A 26,256-nucleotide genomic window follows, 5' to 3' on the forward strand; every position below is an offset into this window, starting at 1 on the left:
TAACTATTGGGTACTAGGCTTAGTACCTGGCTGACAAAATAATCTGTACAACAAACCCCCATGACATAAGTTTACCATATAACAAACCTGCACATGTACCCCTGAACTAATAAAAAGGACAGGTGTTACTTCTTCCTTAAGTATTTGATAGAATTCACCAGTGAAACCATCCAGCCTAGGATATTCCTTGCTGGAAAATTTTTGATAATGAATTCAACTTGTTCAACAGAACACTTTTTTCAGATTTTGTATTTCATCTTTTTTTTTTTTTTTTTTTTTTTTTTTTGAGATGGAGTCTCGCTCTGTCGCCCAGACTGGAGTGCAGTGGCACAATCTTGGCTCACTGCAAGCTCCGCTTCCTGGGTTCACACCATTCTCCTGCCTCAGCCTCCCAAGTAGCTGGGACTACAGGTGCCCGCCACCACGCCTGGCTAATTTTTTGTATTTTTAGTAGAGATGGGGTTTCACCATGTTGTTAGCCAGGATGGTCTTGATCTCCTGACCTCATGATCTGCCCACCTTGGCCTGCCAAGGTTCGGGGATTACAGGCCACGCGCCTGGCCTGTATTTCATCTTATGTCAGTTTGGTTAAGTTTTATTTTTCAAGGAATTTTCCAAGTTGTCAAATTTATTGGACTAACATTGTTCATAATTTTTTTTACCTTTTTAATGTCTGTAGAATCTGCAGTTATACCTCTATTTTCTTTCTTTCTTTCTTTTTTTTTTTTTTTTTGAGATGGAGTTTCACTCTTTGTCCCAGGCTGGAGTGCAGTGGTGTGATCTCGGCTCACTGCAACGTCTGCCTACTGGGTTCAAGCGATTCTCCTGCCTCAGCTTCCCAAGTAGCTGGAATTACAGGTGCCTGCCAGCACGCCTGCGTAAATTTTTGTATTTTTAGTAGAGATGGAGTTTTACCATGTTGTTGGCCAGGCTGGTCTCAAACTCCTGACCTCAGGTGATCCACCCACCTGGGCCTCCCAGAGTTCTGGGATTATAGGCATGAGCCACTGCGCCCGGCCAATTTTCATATGTGATATTTGTGGGATCTCTTGCTTTCTCTTCTTTCCTAAGCAGTTCTGCTAGCGATTTACATATTGGATTGATGTTTTCAGAGAGTAGACTTGTACTTCATTTTCTGTTTTCTATTTCATTTCTGCTCTTTATTTTATTTTTCCACTAACCCGTGAGTTTATTTTGCTCTTTTTTTAGCTTCTTATGCTGGTCACTGATTTTTAGATGGTCCTTTTCTACACAGTTCCCTTCAAGCCTGCTGTGACTTCATTCCACAAATAGTTATGTTTTATTTGTTTATTTGACTCCATGGTGTCTTTTTTTAAAAATTAAACTTCATTTAGAGACGATTGTAGATTCACGTATAGTCTATTGTAGATTCACATATAGTCTAAAAAACAATACGGAAGTCTGGGCAACATAGTGAGACTCTGTCTCTAAAAAAATCAAAAAAATTAGGCTGAGTGTGGTGGTTCACACCTGTGATTCCAGCACATTGGTGGGATGCCGAGGCAGGTGGATCAGCTGAGGTCAGGAGTTTGAGACCAGCCTGGCCAACACAGTGAAACCCCATCTCTACTAAAAATACAAAAGTTGACCGGCGTGGTGGCAGGTGCCTGTAATTCTAGCTACCTGGGAGGCTGAGGGAGGAGGTTGCAGTGAGCCAAGACCGCGCCATTGCACTCCAGCCTGGGCAGCAAGAGTGAAACTCCATCTCAAAAAAGAAAGGAAAAAAGAAAAGTATCTGGACGTGATGTTGCTTGCCTGTGGGTCCAGGTAGCTGGGAGGCTGAGGTAGGAGGATCACTTTAAGCCCTGGAGGTCATGACTGCAGTAAGCTGTGATTATACCACCAAACTCCAGCATGGATGACAGATCGAGGCTCTGTCTCTAAAAATAAAAATAATATAGAGACCTAATCTACCCTTTACCCAGTTTCCCCAAAGGTAACTTCTTACAGAACTTTAGTACTTGATGGGCGTGGTGGCTCATGCCTGTAATCCCAGCACTTTGGGAGGCCATGGTGGGTGGATCATGAGGTCAGGAGTTCAAGACCAGCCTGAGCAATATGGTGAAACCCCATCTCTACTAAAAACACAAAAATTAGCCAGGTGTGGTGGTGCGCACCTATAGTCCCAGCTACTCGGGAGGCTGAAGCAGGAGAATTGCTTCAACTGGGGAGGCGGAGGGAGGTTTCAGTGAGCCAAGATTGTGCCACTGCACTCCAGCATAGGCGACAGACTCCGTCTCAAAACAAAAAAAGAACTTTAGTACAATATCACAGTCAGGATATTGACATCGATACAGTCAAGATGCAGAACTTTTTTGTTTGTTTTACAATATTTTCATTACATTCAATTTCTTAAAAATTTTAAAACATTTTGTGGCCAGGCGTGATGGCTCACGCCTGTAATCCCAGCACTTTGGGAGGCCGAGGTGAACAGATCACGAGGTCAGGAAATCGAGACCAGCCTGGCCAACATAGTGAAATCCCGTCTCTACTAAAAATACAAAAATTAGCCGGGCATGGTGGCGTGCACCTGTAGTCCCAGCTACTCCAGAGGCTGAGGCAGGAGAACCGTTTGAACCCTGGAGGCAAGGGTTGTGATGAGCTGAAATCGTGCCACTGCACTCCAGCCTGGGCAACAGAGCAAGACTCTGTCTCAAAAGAAAAAAGAAAAAGAAACAAAACTGCCAGACTCTTTTAACAAAGTGACTGTGCCATTTTACATTTCCACCAGGGATGTATAAGTAATCCAGGTTCTTTACCACAATATTTCATATTTTCTTTTTTTAAAAAAATTATTTTTTCATCACATACTTGTTTTGATATTTGTGTGTGTTGTAGGTACTTTTTTTTTTTTTTTCGCCAGGCTGGAGTACAATAGCGTGATCTTGGCTCACTGCAGCCTCCGCCTCCTGGGTTCAAGCAGTTCTCCTGCCTCAGCTTCCCAAGTAGCTAGGACTACAGATGTGCACCACCACGCCCAACTAATTTTTGTATTTTTAGTAGAGACGGGGTTTCATCATGTTGGCCAGGATGGTCTCTTGACCTCGCAATCCACCCGCCCTGGCCTCCCAAAGTGCTGGGATTATAGGCATGAGCCACCGCACCCAGCCTCTTGTAGGCACTTTTTACTTTACTCATTCTAATAAGGAAATAAGATGTGTAGTGCTATCTCATTGTGATTTTTATTTGCATTTCTCTAATGAACTTCTTTTTATGTGGTATAGCTTTTTGTTTTGTTTTGGTGTGTTGTCATTGTTGTTGCTGCTGTTCTGAGACTGAGTCTCGCTGTACTGCCCAGGCTGGAGTGCAATGGCAGGATCTCAGCTTACTGCAACCTCCGCCTCCCAGGTGCAAGCGACTCTCATGCCTCAGCCTCCTGAGTAGCTGAGATTACAGGCATGTGCCACCACACCTGGCTAATTTTTATATTTTTGGTAGAGACAGGGTGTCATCATGTTGGTCCGGCTGGTCTCAAACTCCTGAGCTCAAGTGATCTGCCCACCTCAGCCTCTCATAGTGCTGGGATTACAGGCGTGAGCCACCACATCTGGCCTTTACCAGTAATTTTGTAGTCTGCACACTGCTCTGTACCTTACTTTGTTCCCGTATCAGCATAAACCTTTGTTTCACTCTTTCTCATGGGTGCCTAGAGTTGCATTTTGTGGATATGATCTAATTTGTCCAACATTGTTTTTTATTGAGCTGTTTATAATGTTTTCAGTTTTTGCTGTTACAAATAATGCTGCAGTAAGTATGGTTATACACATTTAAAAGGAATCCTTAATGAAGAAGACATTTGAAACAGTTTTTTTTTTTTTTTTTTTTTTTTTTTTTTTTTTTTTTTGAGACGGAGTCTCGCTCTGTCGCCCAGGCTGGAGTGCAGTGGCCGGATCTCAGCTCACTGCAAGCTCCGCCTCCCGGGTTTACGCCATTCTCCTGCCTCAGCCTCCCCAGTAGCTGGGACTACAGGCGCCTGCCACCTCGCCCGGCTAGTTTTTTGTATTTTTTAGTAGAGACGGGGTTTCACCGTGTTAGCCAGGATGGTCTCGATCTCCTGACCTCGTGATCCGCCCGTCTCGGCCTCCCAAAGTGCTGGGATTACAGGCTTGAGCCACCGCGCCCGGCCTGAAACAGTTTTTTAAACTTGATTTAATTTTTACAGGTTTACTTGAATGAATACTAATCTTTTTTTTTTTTTTTTTTTTGAGACGGATTTTTGCCCTTGTACCCCAGGCTGGAGTGCAGTGGCGTATCTTGGCTCACTGCAACCTCCGCCTCCCAAGTGCAAGCAGTTTTCTTGCCTCAGCCTCCCAAGTAGCTGGAATTACAGGCATACACCACCACGCCGGGCTAATTTTTTTATATTTTTAATAGAGATGGGGTTTCACCATGTCAGTCAGGCTAGTCTCAAACTCCTGACCTCAGGAGATCCATCCGCCTCAGCTTCCCAAAATGCTGGCATTATAGGTATGAGCCACCCACCCGGCTTAATGAGTACTAATTTTAGGATTGCTTTATTTATGTGTGCAATTTAAGAAGTATATTGTTTCTGCCAGGTGCGGTGGCTCATGCCTGTAATCGCAGCACTTTAGGAGGCCAAGGCGGACAAATCGCCTGAGGTCAAGAGTTCAAGACCAGCCTGGCCAACATGGCAAAACCCTGTCTCTACTAAAAATACAAAAAAAATTAGCTGGGCATGGTGGCGCACACCTGCAGTCTCAGCTACTCAGGAGGCTGAGGCAGGAGAACTGCTTGAACCCAGAAGGCAGAGGTTGCAGTGAGCCGAGATCATGTCACTCTACGCCAGCCTGGGGGACAGACTGAGACTCTGTTTCTCACACACACACAAAAAGTAGTATATTGTCTTATAATGGTAAAACATCTGCAAAGTTGTGTAATTTAACTTTACCTTCTGAGAATGTCATTAAAGAGAAGTGTGTATATAGGGTGGGATTACTCTCGAAGAGTTTTGTACCTTTCATGGGTACAGCTGTTTGCTTTGCATATGTCATTGGGAGGATTGATGATTTTCAGAGAAAATAATATCACTTCCGTTTTTTTGTGTGTGTGTGAAAAGGAGCAAAGGGCTTCCATAGGGAATGCCGTCATGATAAAGTGAGGCAAGGGTGGATTCTGTAGTATATATATATTTTTTTCTTCTGGAGCAGATGGGAGGGAGAAAGGAAACAGTACAAGATGGAAGGAGCCTTAGGGTAGATTTATAAAAAGGACTGCTATGCCAGACAGTAACAATGGTAATGTGGACACAAATGGTGAAGGGGAGGAGTTGTAAAAGAATTGTGTCATAATTTTCAAAGCCATAAAGCTCACAATGCAGTTGGGTGTGTTAAAGGGCAATTCTGTGGCAGGAGCCAGCTGTCTTCTATGTAAGGAGCCTGAGCACTGTGTTTTAAGATTGTGGAATTCTTCGAGATTTCATCTATTTCTGACCTGAACTCTTAGGTTATTGAAAATGTGACTAGTGTATAGTTTAGCTTTTATGGACCATTATATTTGACCCCTTGGGCTCAATAATACCCAAGACACCAATGCAAAGCCCCGTTTTCTGTTTCCAGCATAACTGATATGCAGTAAATTAGCATGACTTTTCCAGTGGCCACTTTTTATGATACGGGTTCATAGCCCCTTGAGTATTTTTGTTTTTTTTCATTTGTACATAAATTAAGTCCAAAAACTTTCATTCTAACCAAGTTACCAAGTATGGTTTTAGAAGGCAGATAATAATTAAAGAAGTTGTGAGATTCTATATTAAATCAAGGTAGTTTTCAGAAAAATATTCTCACAATTGAAATAAAAATGTGGCCCCAAATTAGGAAAATGTCTCAGAAATCAACTAACTAGTTTAATGGTAAGATTTGGATGAACTTAGAGATATAATGGATGAAGAAAGTTACATAGTCATCCTTTGGTATCCTTGAGGGATTGGTTCCAGGGCCCCCGACAGAGATACCACAGTCCTCAGATATAAAATTTCTTATATAAAATGGTATAGTAATTGCACATAACCTATGCACATCCTCTCATATACTTTACTTATTTTATTTCATTTTTTTGAGACATAATTTCGCTCTTGTCGCACAGGATGGAGTGCAGTGGCTCAATCTTGGCTCACTGCAACCTCCGCCTCCTGGGTTCCAGTGATTCTCCTGCTTCAGCCTTCCAAGTAGCTGGGATTACAGGCATGTGCCACCATGCCTGGCTAATTTTTGTATTATTAGTAGAGACAGGATTTCACCATGTTGACCAGGCTGGTATTGAACTCCTGGCCTCAAGTGATCTGCCCATCTTGGCCTCCCAAAGTGCTGGGATTACAGGCGTGAGCCACTGCACCCAGCCTTCTCTCATATACTTTAAGTCATCTTTAGAGTACTTATAATACCTAGTGCACTGTATATGCTGTATAAACAGTTGTCATACTATGTTGGTTTTTAATTTTTAAAAAATTGTTGTAGTGTTATTTTTTATTTTTATATTTTAGAATATTTTCTATTTATAGTTGGTTGAATCTACAGATTTGGAACCTGTGGATCCCAAGCACCAACTGTATATATAATGACACTTTTAGAAATTTGCTTCAGTTTCTGAACCACTGAGTGCTGTATGAAGCCGTAAGTTTTATTCAGTTAAGGAGATAACACACTTACACAAACATTCTGTGCCCTGGAATTAAATAAATGCTATGACTTTGAAGTTTTAAGGTGATTCTGTTCCTAGATGTTTATCAAAGAAAAACAGAAACTTGCCCACAAAAGAATTTTATAGCAGCTTTACTCCTGGTAGACAAAACCTAGACATAGCCCAGGTATTCATCAGTAGAAGAATGGATAACTAAGTTGTATTACACTTGTATTTTGGAATACTAGTCAGCTATAAGGAAGAACCAATGAGGTCGGGCACAGTGGCTCATGTCTGTAATCCCGATGCTTTGGGAGGTCCAGGCAGGCAGATTGCTTGAGTCCAGGAGTTTGAGACGAGCATGGGCAACATGGTGAAACACCATCTGTACAAAAAATTGGCTAGGCACGGTGCTGCACGTCTGTAGTTCCAGCTGCTCGGGAGGCTGAGGTGGGAGGATCACCTGAGCCCTGTAGGTTTGAGGCTACGGTGAACTGATGTTGCACCGATGCACTCCAACCTGGGTGACACAGTGAGACCCTGTCTCAAACCAAAACCAATTACTAATACACAAGTTAACATGGATGAATCTCAAAACATTTTTGTTTCTTCTTTGCCTTCGCATGAGGTATATACTGTGTGATTCCATTTATACCATTTATATGACAAACAAAACTTTCTGAGTAGACAAAACTAATTTATGTTGCTAGAAATCAGAACAGTGGTTGCAGGAATTGACTGGAAAGAAATGTAAACGCATCAATTTAAGCAGCAGACCCCAACACCTTTTTGGCACCAGGGACCGGGATCGTGGTAGACAATTTTTCCGTGGAAAGGGTTGCAGGGGAGGTGGATTCAGGATGATTCAAAAACATTACATTTATTGTGCACTGTATTTCTATTACTATTACATTGTAATACATAATGAAATAATTATAGAACTCACCATAATGTAGAATCAGTGGGAGCCCTGAGCTTGTTTTCCTACAACTAGATGGTCCCATGTGGGGGTGATGGGAGACAGTGACAGATCATCAGGCATCAGATTCTCATATGGAGCACCCAACCTAAATTCCTTGCAGGCACAGTTCTCGATAAGATATGCATTCCTATGAGAATCTAATGCTGCTGCTGATCTGACAGGAGGCAGATCTCAGGCAGTAGTGCAAGCCATGGGAGCAGCTGTAAATATAGATGAACCGGGCTGGGCGTAGTGGCTCATGCCTGTAATCCCAGCACTTTGGGAGGCCGAGGCGGGTGGATCACCTGAGGTCAGGAGTTCGAGACCAGCCAGGCCAACATGGTGAAACCCTGTCTTTACTAAAAATACAGAAATACAAACATTAGGGTGTGGTGGTACGCATCTGTAATATATATATTTTTAGTAGAGGCAGGGTTTGACCATGTTGTCCAGGCTGGTCTCAAACCCCTGACCTCAAGTGATCCTCAAGTGTTGGGATAACAGGCATGAGCCACCGTGCCCAGCCAAATTTGGTTTCTTAACTAAAAAAGAAGAAAATACTTATCTACTTGTATTTAATATGTATTCCTTAGATTCTAAGGCTGCAGTATCCAAGCCATTCACCACATATGGCTACTAAGCACTTGAATTGTGTCCAGTGTGAATTCAGGTGCACTGTTCAAGTGTAAGACACACACCAGGTTTCAAAATGTACTATGAAAAAAATGTAAACTATGTCATTAATAACTTTTGAATCAATTATATGTTGAATTGATATTTTAAACATAGTAGCTTAAATTAAATATATTAAAAATAGGCTGGGCGCAGTGACTTACGCCTATAATCACAGCACTTTGGGAGGCCAAGGTTGGCGGATCACCTGAGTTCAAAAGTTTGAGACCAGCCTGGCCAACATGATGAAACCCCCTCTCCCTACCAAAAGTACAAAAATTAGCTAGGTGTGGTGGCGGGCACCTGTAATCGCAGCTACACGGGGGGCTGAGGCAGGAGAATCATTTGAACCCGGGAGGCAGAGGTTGCTGTGAGACGAGATTGCGCCACTGCACTCCAGCCTGGGTGACAGAGCAAGACTCCATGTCAAAAAAAATAAATATAATAGGCCAGGCGAGGTGGCTCACACCTGTAATCCCAGGACTTTGGGAGGCCAAAGTAGGTGGATCACCTGAGGTCAAGAGTTTGAGATAAGCCTGGCCAACATGGTGAAACCCTATCTGTACTAAAAATACAAAAAATTAAGCGGGTGTAGTGGCACATGCCTGTAATCCCAGCTATTAGGAGGCTGAAGCAGGAGAATCGCTTGAACCCAGGATGTGGAGGTGGAGGTTGCCGTGAGCCCAGATGGTGCTATTGCACTGCAGCCTGGGCAACAAGAGCGAAATTCCATCTCAATAAATAAATAAAATAAAATAAAATAAAATAAAATAAAAATAATTTTACGTGTTTCTTTTAATGTTACTTTTTAAACGTGTTTGTTAGAAAAATTTAAATTACATTTATGGCTTCAATTGTATTTCTTCCTTTTTTTTGTCTTTTACAAAAAAAAAAAAAAAACTATACCACAAACTTTCACTACACCATACACAAACGTCTGGCCTCAAGCAATTCTCCCACTTCAGCCTCCCGGATAACTAAGACTACAGGCATGGGCTGGGCTCGGTGGCTCATGCCTGTCATCCCAGCACTTGGGGAGGCCGAGGCGGGCAGATCATGAGGTCAAGAGATCAAGACCATACTGGCCAACATAGTGAAACACTATCTCTACTAAAAATACAAAAATTAGCTGGGCGTAGTGGTGCGCGCATGGAGTCCCAGCTCCTCAGGAGGGTGAGGCAGAATTGCTTGAATGCAGGAGGCAGAGGTTGCAGTGAGCTGAGATTGCGCCGCTGCACTCCAGCCCAGTGAGAGAGTGAGACTCCGTCCTCCCCAGCCCAAAAAAAAAAAAAAAAAAAAAAAAAGACTACAGGCACGTACCGCCATGGCTAGCTACTTTTTTTATTTTTTGTAGAACCAGGGTCTCACTGTGTTGCCCAGTGTAGTCTTACACTCCTGGGCTGAAGCAAAACTCCTGGGCTCAAGCAGTCTTACCACCTTGGCCCCCCAAAGCATCGAAATTACAAGTGTTAGCCACTGCAGTTGGCTGTGGCTCTAATTACATTTCTCTTGAATAGAGCTGCTCTCAGGTTTTTTTTTGTTTTTGTTTTTGTTTTTGTTTTTGTTTTTGTTTTTGTTTTTGTTTTTGTTTTTTGAGACAGAGTCTGGCTCTGTCGCCCAGGCTGGAGTGCAGTGGCTGGATCTCAGCTCACTGCAAGCTCCGCCTCCTGGGCTCACGCCATTCTCCTGCCTCAGCTTCCCGAGTAGCTGGGACTACAGGCGCCTGCCACCTCGCCCGGCTAGTTTTTTGTAGTTTTTAGTAGAGACGGGGTTTCACCGTGTTAGCCAGGATGGTCTCGATCTCCTGACCTTGTGATCCGCCCCCCTCGGCCTCCCAAAGTGCTGGGATTACAGGCTTGAGCCACCGCGCCCGGCGCTCTCAGGTTTTTAAGACAAGTGTGTTTGAATGTTTGTATAACATGATTTTTACATGTGTGAATGTTGTTACTATGCCACAGTTTTTTTGTACCACAAGTTTTAACTGCATTATTTATCTCTTTAGAAAATTTTTTTTCATTAAAAGTCCTAATACCCAAAGGAATCATCTTAGAACATAGTTTCTTGGGCAGGATTGATACTTTGGCTATATGCTTTGATTTAGATGTGAATATTTGCTGCATCCATTTGGGAGATAATAGGTTTTTTAAATACAATGATTGATTATAATAGAATAATGTATTTTTCTTCTGATATGTTTTTTGGTATTTATTTATTTATTTATTTAGAGATGGAGTCTCGCTCTGGCCCGGACTGGAGTTCAGTAGCACAATCTTGGCTCACTGCAACCCCTGCCTTCCGGGTTCAAATTATTCTTCTGCCTCAGCCTCCCAAGTAGCTGGGATTGCAGCTGCCCACCACACCCGGCTAATGTTTGTATTTTTTGTAGAGACAGGGTTTCACCATTTTGGCCAGGCCAATCTCAAACACCTAACCTCAAGTGATCTGCCCACCTCTGCCTCCCGAAGTGCTGGGATTACAGGTGTGAGCCACCACACCCAGCCTGTTTTTGTTTTTTTGTTTGAGATGGAGTCTCGCTCTTGTCGCTCAGGCTGGAATGCAGTGGCACAATCTCGGCTCACTGCAACCTCCGCCTCCTGGGTTCAAGCGATTTTCCTGCCTTAGCCTCCCGAATAGCTGGGACTACAAGTGCATGCCACCACTCCCAGCTAACTTTTTTCTATTTTTGGTAGAAATGGGTTTCACCGTGTTGGCCAGGATGGTCTTGATCTCCTGACCTCGTGATCCGCCCACCTCGGCCTCCCAAAGTGCTGGGATTACAGGCGTGAGCCACTACACCCGGCCACCTTTTTTTTTTTAATAGCTTTATCGAGGCTGGGTGTGGTGGCTCGCCCCTGTAATTCTAGCCTTTTGGGAGGCCAAGACAGGTGGATCATTTGAGCTGAGGAGTTTGAGACCAGTCTGGGAAACATGGTGAAACCTTGTCTCTATTAAAAATACCAAAAAAACTAGCCTAATGTGATTGTGCACACCAGTAGTCCCAGCTATTTGGGCGGCTAAGGCAAGAGGATCACTTGAGCCCTGGAGGTCGAGGCTGCAGTGAGCTGAGATCACGCCACTCCACTCCAGCCTAGGTAACAGAGTGAGACCCTGTCTCAAAAATAAAAAATAGTTTTATTGGCCAAACGTGGTGGCTCACGTCTGTAATCCCAGCACTTTGGGAGGCCGAGGCGGGTGGATCACCTGAGGTCAGGAGTTTGAGACCAGCCTGATTAACATGGAGAAACCCCATCTCTACTAAAAATGCAAAAAAATTAGCCGGGGTGGTGGCAAATGCCTGTAATGCCAGCTACTCGAGAGGCTGAGGCAGGAGAATCACTTGAACCGCGAGGCAGAGGTTGCAGTGAGCTGAGGTCGTGCCATTGCACTCTAGCCTGGGCAACAAGAGTGAAACTCCGTCTCAAAAAAAAAAGAAAAGAAAAAGAAAAAATAGCTTTATTGTGGCCAGGCACAGTGGCTCACACCTGTAATCATAGCACTTTTGAAGGCCAAGGCAGGTGGATCACTTGAGTTCAGGAGTTTGAAACCAGCCTGGCCAGCGTGGCGAAATCCCGTCTCTACTAAAAATACAAAAATTAGCCGGGGGCGGGGGGCGAGTGTGGTGGCTCATGCCTGTATTCCCAGCACTGTGGGAGGCCCAGGTGGGTGGATCACCTAAGGTCAGGACTGGCCAACTTGGGGAAACCCCATCTCTAGTAAAAATACAAAAATTAGCTGGGCGTGGTGGCAGCCAGCTGTAATCCCGGGTACTTGGGAGGCTGAGGCAGGAGAATCAATTGAACCCAGGAGGCAGAGGTTGCAGTGAGCCAAGATCGTGCCATTGCACTCCAGCCTGGGGGACAAGAGCCAAACTCTGTCTTAAAAAAAAAAAAAAAAATTGCCAGGTGTGGTGTACAACTGTAGTCCCAGCTACTCAGGAGGCTGAGACAGGAGAGTCACTTGAACCCGGGAGGCACAGGTTGCAGTGAGCCAAGATTACACCACTGCACTCCTGCCTGGGCGATTGAGTGAGACTCTGTCTCAAAAAATAAAAGCTTTATTGAAACAATTCAAATGCCACACAGTTAATCCATTAGAAGTATACAATCCATGGTTTTTATTGTTTTCATAGTATGTACAACCATCAGCAGTCAATTTTAGAACATTTTTATTACCCCAAAAACAAACCCTATACACTCAGCTATTACCACCCCCCTTCCTCATTCCTAACTAATCTACCTTCTGTCTTCATAGATTTACCTATTTTGAACTTTCATATAAATGGAATGATCTACATGTGAGCTTTTGTAACTGGCTTCTTTCACTTCACATAATGTTTTCAGGGTTCATCCAAGTTGTAGCTTGTATCAGTACTTTATTCCTTTTGATTCCATTATCTAGACATACATTTTATTTATCCATTTATCCATTGATGGAACATGTGGATTATTTATCTTTTTGCTATTGTGAATAATGCTCCTATAAACATTCATCTACAAGTTTTTGTGTGAACTTTTTTTTTTTTTTTTTGAGATGGAGTCTCACTCTGTCACCCAGGCTGGAGTGCAGTGGCACAATCTCAGCTCACTGCAAGCTCCACCTCCCGGGTTCACGCTATCCTCCTGCCTCAGCCTCCCAAGTAGCTGGGACTACAGGCGCCTGCCACCAAGCCCAGCTAATTTTTTTTGTATTTTTAGTAGAGACAGGGTTTCACCGTGTTAGCCAGGATGGTCTCAATCTCCTGACCTCGTGATCCGCCCTCATTGACCTCCCAAAGTGCTGAGATTACAGGCGTGAGCCACCGCGCCCAGCCATTTGTTTTTATTTCTCTTTGGTATATACCTGGGTGTGGAATTGCCTGGTCACAGATAGCTCTGTTTAATTGTTTGAGGAATTGCCAGACTGTTTACTTTTTTGATTTTTATTTTTTTGAGATGGAGTTTCGCTTTTTTTGCCCGGGCTGGAGGGCAATGTTGCAACTCCTCTCACTGCAACCTCCGCCTCCTGGGTTCAAGCGATTTCTCCTGCCTTAGCCTTCCTGAGTAGCTGGGATTACAGGCATGCACCGCCCCCATGCCCAGCTAATTTTGTATTTTTGTAGAGAGAGGGTTTCTCCATGTTGATCAGGCTGGTCTCAAAACTCCTGACCTCAGGTGACCCACCCATCTCAGCCTCCCAAAGTGCTGGAATTAACAGGCATGAGCCACCGCACTCAGCACCCAACTGTTTTCTGAACTGTTGGCACCAGTCCATAACCCACCAGCAGCGTAAAGGATTCCAGTTTCTTCACATTCTCACCAACACTTATTATTGTACCACATCTTTTTATACATTGTAATGAGTAGCAAGTGGTATCTCATTGTGGCTTTGATATCCTTTTCACTGAAGAACAATGATGTTGAACATCTTTTCCTGTGCTTGTTACTCAATTTGTATGTTTTCTTTGGAAAGATGTTTATTCAGATCCTTTGCCCATTTTTTAATTGGGTTATTTGTCTTTATTATTGAGTTATAAGAGTTTTTGTTTGTTTTTTGAGATGGAGTCTCACCCTTGTTGCCCAGGCTGGAGTGCAGTGGCACCATCTCAACTCACTGCAAAATCTGCCTCCTGGGTTCAAGCGATTCTCCTGCCTCAGCCCCGAGTAGCTGGGATTACAGGTGCCTGCCAGCACACCCAACTAATTTTTGTACTTTAGTAGAGACGGAGTTTTGCCATATTGGCCATGCTGGTCTCGAACTCCTGACTGCAGGTGATCCACCCACCTTGGCCTCCCAAAGTACTGGGATTACAGACATGAGCCACCTCGCCCAGCATTTTTTTTTTTTTTTTTTTTTTTTTTTTTTTTTTGCAGGGGAGGGGCAGGGGGGATGGAGTTTCACTCTGTTGCCCAGGCTGGAGTGCAATGGTGCAATCTTGGCTCACCCACCTCCAGGTTCAAGCAATTCTCCTGTCTCAGCCTCTCGAGTAGCTGGGATTAAAGACATGCATTACCATGCCCAGCTAATTTTTGTATTTTTAGTAGAGACGAGGTTTCACCATCTTGGCCAGGCTGGTCTCGAACTCCCGACCTCAGGTGATCCACCTGCCTTGGCCTCCCAAAGTGCTGGGATTACAGGCGTGAGTCAATGCGTCCAGCCAAGAGTTCTTTATATGTCCTAGATGCAACTATCAGATATATGACTTGTAGTTATCTTCTCACATTCTGAGTGTTGTCTTTTCACTTTTTTGAAGGTGTCCTTTGAAGCATAAACGTTTTCATTTTGATGAAATTTAATTCTTAAATTGTTTCTTGTGCTTCTCATACCATATCTAAGACTTCTTAACTAAATCCAAGATCATGAGGATTTACCATGTCTTCCTCTAAGAATTCTAAGTTTTAGCACTTACATTTAGGTCTTTGATCCATGTTGAGTTTTTGTTTGTTTGTTTGTTTGTTTGTTTGTTTGTTTTGAGATGGAGTTTCGCTCTTGTTACCCAGGCTGGAGTGCAATGGTGTGATCTTGGCTCACCTCAACCTCCACCTCGGGTTCAAGCGATTCTCCTGCCTCAGCCTCCCAAGTAGCTAGGATTACAGGAATGTGCCACCACACCTGGCTAATTTTGTATTTTTAGTAGAGACAGGATTTCCCCATGTTGGTCACGCTGGTCTCAAACTCCCGACTTTAGGTGATCTGCCTGCCTCGGCCTCCCGAAGTGCTGGGATTACAGGCATGACCCACTGCGGCCTGCGTCATTTTGAGTTAATTTTTATAGATGAGGAGAGATAAGGTTCAACTTCATTTTTTTGGCATACTAGGATCTTATTAATAGTAGAGAAATATTGGGTGATGGGTGCACCAAAATTTCACACATCACCACTAAAGAATTTGTGTAACCAAATGCCTGTTCCCCCAAATACCTATGGAAATAAAATGAAGGATGGAAGGGAGGGAGGAAGAAAGGAAATAGCTGGGTGTGGTGACTCATGCTTGTGATTCCAGCACTTTGAGAGGCTGAAGTGGGAGGATCCCTTGAGTCCAGGAGTTGAAGACCAGCCTGGCTAACATAGTGAGACCTTGTCTCTACAAAAAATTTAGTCTGGGCATAATGGCGCACGCCTGTAGTCCTAGCTACTTGGGAGACTGAGGTGGGAGGATCACCTGGGCCCAGAAGTTAGAGACTGCAGTGAGCCGAGATCACACCAGCCTGGATGACAGAGCTAGACACTGTGTCAAAAAAGTAAAGGACTGGGCACAGTGACTCACGTCTGTAATCCCAGCACTGTGGGAGGCCAAGGCAGGTGGATCACCTGAGGTCAGGAGTTCGAGACCAATCTGACCAATATGGTAAAACTCCGTCTCTACTAAAAATACAAAAATTAGCCGGGCATGGTGGCTCATGCCTGTAATCCCAGCACTTTGGGAGGCCGAGGCAGGCGGATCACCTGAGGTTGAGAGTTCGAGACCAGCCTGACCAACGTGTAGAAACCCTGTCTCTACTAAAAATACAAAATTAGCCAGGCATGGTGGCACATGCCTGTAATCCCAGCTACTAGGGAGGCTGAGGCAGGAGATTCGCTTGAACCTGGGAGGTGGAGGTTGCAGTGAGCCAAGATCGTGCCATTGCACTCCAGCCTGGGCAATAAGAGCAAAACTCCGTCTCAAAAAAAAAAAAAAAAATACAAAAATTAGCTGTGTGCGGTGGTGTGCGCCTATAGTCTCAGCTACTCAGGAGGGTAAGACAGGAGAATTGCTTGAACCCTGGAGCCAGAAGTTGCAGTGAGCCGAGATCCCACCACTGCACTCCACCCTGAGCGACAGAGCAACACTCCATCTCAAAAAGAAACAAAAAAGAATAAAGAAGTAATTTCATAGATTTAGTCATGTAACAATATTTCATTGTTGCATAGTGGCTTAATAACTGTCATGGGTATGAACTGACTTTTAACATGTTGCATATTATAGAACGTCTTTGTTATTCATTGTGAGATTGTGATATTAGCTGAACTTAATGGAGGCTGTTCAAGAGTCTGGAAAAGAGTGTAACAGAACTGAAAAAGGTAGGAAATAATGTTGGAGCCAACATGGGAAATGTCTGTACAAGAAATTAAAATCAAAGTATACAAAATTTAAATGAATTTTGTTTTTTTTTTTTGGAGACAGTGTCTTGCTCTGTCACCCAGGCTGGAGTGCAGTCTTGGCTTACTGCAGCTTCTACCTCCCAGGTTCAAGCAGTCCTCCCACCTCAGCCTCCCAAGTAGCTGGGACTACAGGTGTGCACCACCATGTTATGCTTATTTTTAAATTTTTTTTTGTAGAGACAAAGTCTCACTGTATCACCCAGGCTGGTGTCAAACTGCTGAGCTTGAGCAGTTCTCCCACATCAGCCTCCCAATGTGTTGAGATTATAAGCGTGAGCAACAGCACCTGGCCTGAAAATGAAATTTTAATTTAATTGGTCATTTCTAAAATGGTAGGCCACAAAGGGATAAAAGGAAATGTTTGGAGCAAATTTAATTAAGCCAGTTAAGTTATTTCACAAGTGTAAATTATAAAGCTTAATTGGTTCTTTCAGACTCTAATGTGACACTTAGTGAATTATTTTCCATTCAATTAAAAGGTACCTCCTGTGGTCCAGTGTTTATAAAAGAAGATGAATCAAACAAATGGTTGATAACATAAATATTATAGACAGTTTTAGTGTGCTTAAGAAACCATATTTCTTCTGTTGTTAGCCCGTTGGTGATATTGTAGCCCATAAGACATACCTAAAAGAGGATTATGGCTAATAATCTTTTGAATCTTATATTGCTTTTGCTAGAGATCCAGCTCCATTTCAGTCTTACGACTGAGTGTGGTCCTCCTGAAACTTGTTCATCTAACAGACTCTACCATAGAAGGAGCCTGCCTGTGTGACATTTCCTTCACACCATCAGCAATTCGTGTTCACGGTGGCATGATTCACATCTGCCTCCAAGGATCTCATTTAGATGAACTGGTGATCAGATTGATCACAAACCAGGGTTAAAATAATTCTTCAGGCCAGGCGGGATGGCTCACTGTAATCCCAGCACTTTGGGAGGCCGAGGCAGGTGGATCACCTGAGGTTGGGAGTTTGAGACCAGCCTGGTCAACAGGGAGAAACCCCATCTATACTAAAAATACAAAATTAGCCGGGAGTGGTGGCGCATGCCTGTAATCCCAACTAGTAGAAAAGGCCAAGGCAGGAGAATTGCTTGAACCCAGGAGGCGGAGATTGTAGTGAGCCAAGATCACACTATTGTACTCTAGTCTGGACAACAAGAGTGAAACTACGTCTCAAAAAAAAAAAAATTATTTAGTGGTCAGCCATTCTGTGGAAACCACACAGGGCTACTGATGTGGATAAATCATTCAGCCCCTGTGGGCCGCCTTTTCCTTTTCTGTCAAATAAAGCAATTGGATTAGGTGATCTTAAGGTCCTGTCCATGTGTAAAATGCTAAGTCTCTGGGAGAGACATTTATATTTTATTTGCTGCCCAGGATAAGACTGGGTTCTTTGGGATGCTAGATTTGATAAAGATAAAACTTTTTTAGCTTTTTTGTGTTAGACTTCTATTTGTGTTGGATTTGGACTATGTCAACTATGTTTGTCAGTAAGATTCTTTTTTTTTTTTTTTTTTTTTTTTGAGGCGAAGTCTCACTGTGTCCCCCAGGCTGGAGTGCAGTGGCCGGATCTCAGCTCACTGCAAGCTCCGCCTCCCGGGTTTACACCATTCTCCTGCCTCAGCCTCCCGAGTAGCTGGGACTATAGGCGCCCGCCACCTCGCCCGGCTCGTTTTTTGTATTTTTTTTTAGTAGAGACGGGGTTTCACCATGTTAGCCAGGATGATCTCGATCTCCTGACCTCGTGATCCGCCCATCTCGGCCTCCCAAAGTGCTGGGATTACAGGCTTGAGCTACCGCGCCCGGCGTCAGTAAGATTCTTTTTGCACAGAACTGTTATTAGCAAAATGTTTACAGAAGACAAAATTAAAAACTAATTGAACATCTAAACTTCTGTTAAGAGTTGAAAGTTGGCCGGGCGCAGTGGCTCACGCCTGTAATCCCAGCACTTTGGGAGGCCAAGGCAGGCAGATCACCTGAGGTCGGGAGTTCAAGACCAGCCTGACCAACATGGAGAAACCCCTTCTCTACTAAAAATACAAAAATTGAGAAGTTTCCCCCTTGGGCAGTGGTGGAGGTGGTAACCGCGATAGTAGCAGCTCCGGTGGCAGCAACAGTGACTATGAGAGATGGCAGCAGCTGCAGCAGGACCTGCAACATCCCAGAGGTTTTTCCAAAGCTGCTTGGATGCTGTAATAGACGAGGACCCCCAAGCGGTGTTAGAGTTGCTGGCTAAGGCTTTGGAACAGAAACCAGATGATGCACAATATTCGTGTCAAAGAGGTTATTGTCACATTCTTCTTCGGAATTACTGTGTTGCTGTTGCTGATGCAAAGAAGTCTGTCGAACTCAATCCAAATAATTCCACTGCTATGTTGAGAAAAGGAATATGTGAATATTATGAAAAAAACTATGCTGCTGCCCTAGAAATTTTTACAGAAGGACAAAAATTAGTGCAGATGCTAATTTCAGTGTCTGGATTAAAAGATGTCAAGAAGCTCAGAATGGTTCAGAATCTGAGGTGTGGACGCATCAGTCAAAAATCAAATGTGACTGGTATCAATCTCAAGTAGTCATTACACTTATGATCAAGAATGTTCAGAAGAATGATGTAAATGTGGACTTTTCAGAAAGAGTGATCTGCTTTGGTTAAACTTCCTTCTGGGGAGGATCACAATTTGAAACTGGAACTTCATCCTATAATACCAGAACAGAGCACGTTGAAAGTAGTTTCAACAAAGATTGAAATTAAACTGAAAAAGCCAGAGGCTGTGAGATGGGAAAAGCTAGAGGGGCAAGGAGATGTGCCTATGCCAAAACGATTCATAGCAGGTGTAAAGAACCTATCTATATCCATCATCATCTCCTTATACAAGAAACTGGGATAAATTAGTGGGTGAAATCAAAGAAGAAGAAAAGAATGAAAAGTTGGAGGGAAATGCAGCTTTAAACGTTATTTCAGCAGATCTATTCAGATGGTTCTGATGAAATGTGCCATGAACAAATCCTTTATGGAGTCTGGTGGTATAGTTTTGAGTGCCAACTGGTCTGATGTAGGTGAAAAGGAAGTTGAAATCAATCCTCCTGATGATAAGGAATGGAAAAAGTGCTAAATAAATTAATTTGTTCTCACAAAAAAAAAAAAAACACAAAAATTAGCCAGGCATGGGCCTGTAATCTCAGCTACTCGGAAGGCCAAGGCAGGAGAATTGCTTGAACCCGGGAGGCAGAGGTTGCAGTGAGCCAAGATCATGCTATGGCACTCCAGCCTGAGCAACAAGAACAAAAAACTCTATCTCAAAAAAAAAAAAGTTGAAGGTTGGCAAATTTAACATTTTTGGATTATTGTAGACAAATTGGCATGAATTTTTTTCTTTAGAAATTTTATTTTACTTTTTTTTTCGAGACAGAGTCTTGCTGTGTTTTCCAGGTTGGAGTGCAGTGGCGTGATCTCTCACTGCAACCTCTGCCTCCTGGGTTCAAGCGATTCTCCTGACTTGGCCTCCTGAGTAACTGGGACTACAGGCATACACCACCACGCCCAGCTAATTTTTGTATTTTTAGTAGTGACGGGGTTTCACCGTGCTAGCCAGGCTGGTCTCGAACTCCTAATCTCAGGTGATGGGCCTGCCTCAGCCTCCCTTAGTTCTGGGATTACTGGCATGAGCCACCATGCCTGGCCTCTTGAAATTTAAAAATCTCGGCTACTCTGGGCATACTGCCTGTGGGGTAGCCCTGCTCTCCAAGGACCATTACAAAAGAAAAATAGATATTTAGTATATACTTTCCCATATTCAGTTTGTTGAAAGAAATTACATTATTAGCTGGGTATGGTGGCTCACGACCGTAATCCCATCACTTTCGGAGTCCAAGGCAGGCAGATCACCTGAGGTCAGGAGTTCGAGACCAGCTTGGCTAATATGGTGAAACCCCATCTCTACTAAAACAACAAAATTAGGCGGGTGTGGTGGTGCATCCCTCTAGTCCTAGCTACTCGGGAGGCTGAGGCAGGAGAATCGCTTGCACCCGGGAAGTGGAGGTTGCAGTGAGCAGAGATCATGCCATTGCACTCCAGCCTGGGTGACAAGCACAAAACTCCATATCAAAAAAAAAAAAAATTACTTTTTTTTAATTTTTATTTTCATTTTTATTTGTTTATTTTTTTGGAGACAGAGTTTTGCTCTTGTTTCCCAGGCTGGAGTGCAATGGCATGATCTCAGCTCACTGCAACCTCCGCCTCCAAGGTTCAAGTGATTCTTCTGCCTCAGCCTTCCAAGTAGCTGGGATTACAGGCATGTGCCACCACACCTGAGTAACTTTTTGTATCATTATTGGATTTTTTAAGCAAATTTTTCAAATGTTTACTGTGAAGCTACTTTGTAAATTTATTTTTCTTTGACAAATGGTGACTGACTGGATTTACCCTCATTTTAGCCTTTTTTAATAAGGGTTAAACTATTTCAGATATTTGGTTTAGATTTCTTTAACTCACAGGATCTATGGCTTGACAAATTTTAATGCGCAGTCTTGCATAGCTTGTTGTAACTTGGTGCTTGAAGAAAATGTTTACTCCTTTCTTTTCCTTTCCTTTTTTTTTTTTTTTTTTTTTCTTCTTCTTTTTTTTATCTTCTTTTCCAAGGGTTGGCATTCTGGGGACCTAGAGCTAGTTCCTTCAGCATGTGAAGGGGAGAGTGGGGTTTTGTCAGATCCTCCACAGGGGGGAAAAGCTAGTGTCTCTTCCCTTGAGGTATAGTTCTTCCAGTCTGATGAACTGTCAGATCCACTGAGTGATTGGTAAAGCAGATTGGACAGTGACTCGAGGAAGTGGGGGTGGGGACAATATTTTAAGTAGTAACTATCAAAACTAAAGTGATTTTCTGGGGGCTCAGTAGAGCCATGTGTGCTTCTAGCGTTAGCAGTCTGCAGGAATTGTGCAGAGTGTGGTGTTGTTTTCTAAGAGGAAAAGGAGGATGAGTGTGAGAGTGATGAGAGGTGAGTTGGGATGGATTGTAACGCACCAAGAGAAGGGAGCATAAACGTTGGTTTGAGTTTTGGGCAACGAAACTTGCTTAATCTTGATGGCTCTTAATCACAATGTCAGCCCTAAAGTTTCATATTCACAGTTGAGAACTTTTAATTGAATGATTATTTTTTATAGAGTCTTTTACCCTGTTTTGATTTAGAAGTTAAAGAAAGCAGATTTTTATATTGTACGTAATTATAGTTTGGGCTTCCTGGGAAACAGAATCCTGCTGCAAATCTTACATGACTGATTTCTGGACCCAAAGTGGGTTTGACAGTGGGCTGGAGCAGTAATAGCCCACCTACTGTCGGGAGAGGCCAGGGCAGGCATTTCCCAGCAAGCCTGCCTGAAGTGGGTCTTGTCCTAGACTCTAGGACCTAGATCATGCAGGAAAAGTCCCCTGTTTGTGGGAGCTGGAAAAGAGTTGGCTTCATCAGCAAAGTGACCTACCAACAGGAAAGGTGGGGGTCTGGAGAAGCAGATTTAAAATGTTGAAAGCTGTGTTTCTTTAACAAATACCTATTAATCACCTACTGCCTATGTGAGATATTGCTCTAGTCTGTGTAGGAAACCACAGAAGTGTGCTTCTACTTTTAAGGAGCTTATGTTTTACACTGACCTTTGGCAGAGTCACACATGAAAATGGATATTGGGCCGGGTGTGGTGGCTCACGCCTATAATCCCAACACTTTGGGATGGGAGGCCAGGGCGGGCAGATCACAAGGTCAGGAGTTTGAGACCAGCCTGGCCAACATAGTGAAATCCTGTTTCTACTAAAAAATACAAAAAATTAGCTGGGCGTGGTGGCAGGAGCCTGTAATCCCAGCTATTTGGGAGGCTGAGGTGGGAGAATAGTTTGAACCCAGGAGGCAGAGGTTGCAGTGAGCCAAGATTGCGCCACTACACTCCAGCCCAGGCAACAGAGCAAGACTCCATCTCAAAAGAAAAAGAAAAAAAAAAGGATATTAAATTTTGTGACTGTCATTCACGTGGGTCCTGAACTAATTTTTTTTTTTTTTTTTTTTTTTTTTTTTTTTGCGACAGAGTTTCACTCTTGTTGCCCAGGCTGGAGTGCAATGGTGCGATCTCAGCTCACCGCAACCTCTGCCTCCCAGGTTCAAGCGATTCTCCTGCCTCAGCCTCCCGGGTAGCTGGGATTACAGGCATGTGCCACCACACCCGGCCAATTTTGTATTTTTGGTAGAGACGGGGGTTTCTCCATGTTGGTCAGGCTAGTCTCGAACTCCTGACCTCAGGTGATCTGCCTGCCTCAGGCTCCCAAAGTGCTGGGATTACAGGCGTGAGCCACCGTGCCCAGCCACTAATGGTCTTGAGCCTCTGTAGACCAGACCTTTAATAGTCTTTTTTTGTTCATAAGCAGTACATATCTGATATGTTGTAGTTACTCAGTATACTTCTTGAATGAATGAATGTCATTGCCATTTTAAAATAAAAATACAAATAAGCCAAAAGGAGAAATGAAGTCGCCAGTCTTGCCACATAGACTTAACTACTAACATGCTTCTGAAGATGGGAGAGAACTAGCCTCCTGCCACTGGTCCCTGAGTCTTCCTTCATGGGGAGGGTTCATTGTAGGGACTGGCCATGGGACAGCCTTGGTGGTAAAGCCAGCTGTTGGAGAGCCAGAGATATTGATAGTAGGCTTGCCAGGAAAATTCCTTTGGAAGTGGCACTGCTTGCTTGCTCTCAAATTACTATCCTCTGTAACAAGATTCAGATTTAAAATTATGTACTCAGGGACAAAATATAAACTTTGTGTTTGGATTAAACTTTTCTTCCTGTTTAAAAAGAGAAGTTAGAATACCTGTGTTGTGGCCGGGCGCGGTGGCTCAAGCCTGTAATCCCAGCACTTTGGGAGGCCGAGAAGGGCGGATCACGAGGTCAGGAGATCGAGACCATCCTGGCGAACACGGTGAAACCCCGTCTCTACTAAAAAAATACAAAAAACTAGCCGGGCGAGGTGGCGGGCGCCTGTAGTCCCAGCTACCCAGGAGGCTGAGGCAGGAGAATGGCCTAAACCCGGGAGGCAGAGCTTGCAGTGAGCTGAGATCCGGCCACTGCACTCCAGCCTGGGCAACAGAGTGAGACTCCGTCTCAAAAAAAAAAAAAAAAGAATACCTGTGTTGTGTATGCCTAGAACTTAGAAAAATTACAATGTACAAGAATCTTTTCTGTTGTGTTTTTTGTAAGTGGTCTTGTGAGTTAATAAAGAAGCAATGTGATTAGATGGGAAGAATAGCGGATTGGGAGTCTACAATGTCAAATGTTAGTCCTAACTAATCACACACTAAGTTAAAGACTATGTTTAACCACTTTGAGTCTCAGTTTCCGCATCAGTTAAGGAACCACACTAGACAGTCTTTCAGCCCTCCCATGGTAGTATAAGGCATAAACCTCAATTTCCTTATGCTTCTTCAGGACCAGTCTACTTTTCTGTGTCATTAAGAGTTGAGGGGCTGCCTTTCTAAGATTCTGGGAACCAAATTCTAGGGTAGTTTTCTTTTTTTTTTTTTTTTTTTTTTTTTTTTTTTTTTTTTTTTTTTGAGACGGAGTCTTGCTCTGCCGCCCAGGCTGGAGTGCAGTGGCCGGATCTCAGCTCACTGCAAGCTCCGCCTCCCGGGTTCACGCCATTCTCCTGTCTCAGCCTCCCGAGTAGCTGGGACTACAGGCGCCCGCCTCGTCGCCCGGCTAGTTTTTTGTATTTTTTAGTAGAGACGGGGTTTCATCGTATTAGCCAGGATGGTCTCGATCTCCTGACCTCATGATCCGCCCGTCTCGGCCTCCCAAAGTGCTGGGATTACAGGCTTGAGCCACCGCGCCCGGCCTTCTAGGGTAGTTTTCTAAGATTCTAGGAACCGAAAGTTAGCAAGTGAAGAGGAAACAGAATACTTTTGAATTTGCCCAGCTGTGCTTTTTATAGGAAGAGCCATTTCTAGTCAGAGGATTTTAGAGCATTTTAAAACTCTGTGGTGATATGCTGGTTACATTCTTCCTTAGACTAAAATTACAACCTGAATGCACTTAATGATACATATGTGTATTGTAATTTGTAAACATAACTCAAAACCCTGTATCTGAGTCAGGTCTTTTGTGGTTCGCCATTCAGACTTCATTTCTATTTGACAAGCGTTTATTTTAAGATTGCTTTGCGGAGCAGTTGTTTAACATTCAAGTGATCTATTAGTGTTAAGTCTTTAACCAGACTTGTTTTAAATGAGCTGTCTGTTAAGTAGAAAACCAAACTATAGAAACTTAGATTTCCAATCCAACTTAGCAAAATCAATGTAACTTAAATGTTGTCTTCACATATGTTTGTTTTACCTGTTTTTTTCCTTCAGTATTCATTTAGAAAAATAGTAACTGTGTGAATACAATTTTTTAGTTACTCTTGATACTGTTGTTTAGCAAGAACTGTAGACTTAATTGGTTGAGAAAAGAACATTTAGAGTAAATGAATGCTTTAGTAAGTTAATTATTTCTTAGCATATCACAAATATATGTAGAAAGAATAAGATCTGATTCTATAGCTTTATTCCTAGGTTATTAAAAGCAAACTTCTGTGGAAGTAAGTTCTCATTAGGCTCTCTCTATATAATATGTATACACACACATACATACATACATGCATGCATACATACAGGCTATGTATTGTAATCCATTTGGTTATTTTGTTGGTGATGTGGGTCAACTGGATGAAAGCTGAAGATGACTTATGTAAATAGCCAAACCATGCTTCAGAATTGTTTTATACATCAATCTAATTCTTACCATTAGTACCGTGGCTTCCTCTCCTCTTTCCTGGTTTCCAGATTGTCACAGTTAAAGGGCATTTTTTTCCTATTTAGAAAATATAACCATTATCAATTTTTAAAATGAGATTTTCGGCCCCTTCCCTTTTGTGTTGTAGGTGCTCCATACTTGCTTGCAGTGCCTATGTGGCTCTGGCTTTGGGTGATAACCTTATGGCTTTGAATCATGCAGATAAACTTCTTCAGCAGCCCAAGCTGTCAGGATCTCTTAAGTAAGTGTGACTTGCCCTGTGTGTCCCTGGTTTCTTTTGTTTGGAGGTTTCTCCTTGGTTTGTGGTTTATGTTGCTTCTTTTTATTCTTCCAGTGGAATATATATTTGTAAGGAAAGCAGCTGTTTAAACGAACTTTTTTTAAGCCATGCCTCGGCAGTGAAAATGTTTTCACTTGTGCTGTACAGAGCATTAGGAGACAAAAACTTCGGACTCTAGTGTCCACTTCTAGGCTTCACTGCAGCACTTTAATTTCCCAAATAAGTCAAGTCCTCAGGGAGAAGACCTTGTACAAAAAAGGAGTTTGGTCAATGTGATAAATCTACTTTGAGAGACCAGGTACAGTGGCTCACGCCTGTAATCCCAGCACTTTGGGAGGCCGAGGCAGGCAAATCACAAGGTCAGGAGTTCAAGACCAGCCTGGCCAACATGGCAAAACCCCGCCTCTACTAAAAATACAAAAAATTAGCTGGGCATAGTGGCAGGCGCCTGTAGTCCCAGCTACTCAGGAGGCTAAGGCAGGGGAATTGCTTGAACCCAGGAGGCAGAAGTTGCAGTGAGCCAAGATCGCACCACTGCACTGTAGCCTAGGCTACAAAGCATGACTCTGTCTCAAAAATAATAATAATAATAAAATATATAGACAAATAAGAATTTTAAAATATCTTTCCAAGCTACTGTATCATTCCAAAATGAGCTGGTTTTAGTGAGGCCCCAAATACTTCTTCATTAATGTCATTGTCATTCTAAAATTTTCCAAAGCACATTATCTTTTTCTTTTA

General features: G+C 43.2%; 1 protein-coding gene and 1 pseudogene across 5 annotated transcripts in view; both read left to right on the top strand.

Annotated features, from left to right (window-relative positions):
* CNOT10 (CCR4-NOT transcription complex subunit 10) overlaps positions 1–26,256 on the top strand; it is a 101,345-nt gene that overhangs the window by 58,845 nt on the left and 16,244 nt on the right. For all 5 annotated transcript variants that reach the window (XM_010354455.1, XM_010354456.1, XM_030932764.1 and 2 more), the window contains one exon: positions 25,363–25,476. In XM_010354455.1, coding sequence (XP_010352757.1) covers positions 25,363–25,476 — 114 coding nt within the window. The remainder of the gene's footprint in view (positions 1–25,362; positions 25,477–26,256) is intronic.
* LOC104655084 lies at positions 18,422–19,524 on the top strand (annotated as a pseudogene).

The sequence above is a fragment of the Rhinopithecus roxellana genome, chromosome 1 (assembly GCF_007565055.1).
Source record: "Rhinopithecus roxellana isolate Shanxi Qingling chromosome 1, ASM756505v1, whole genome shotgun sequence".
Classification (NCBI taxonomy): Eukaryota; Metazoa; Chordata; class Mammalia; order Primates; family Cercopithecidae; genus Rhinopithecus; species Rhinopithecus roxellana.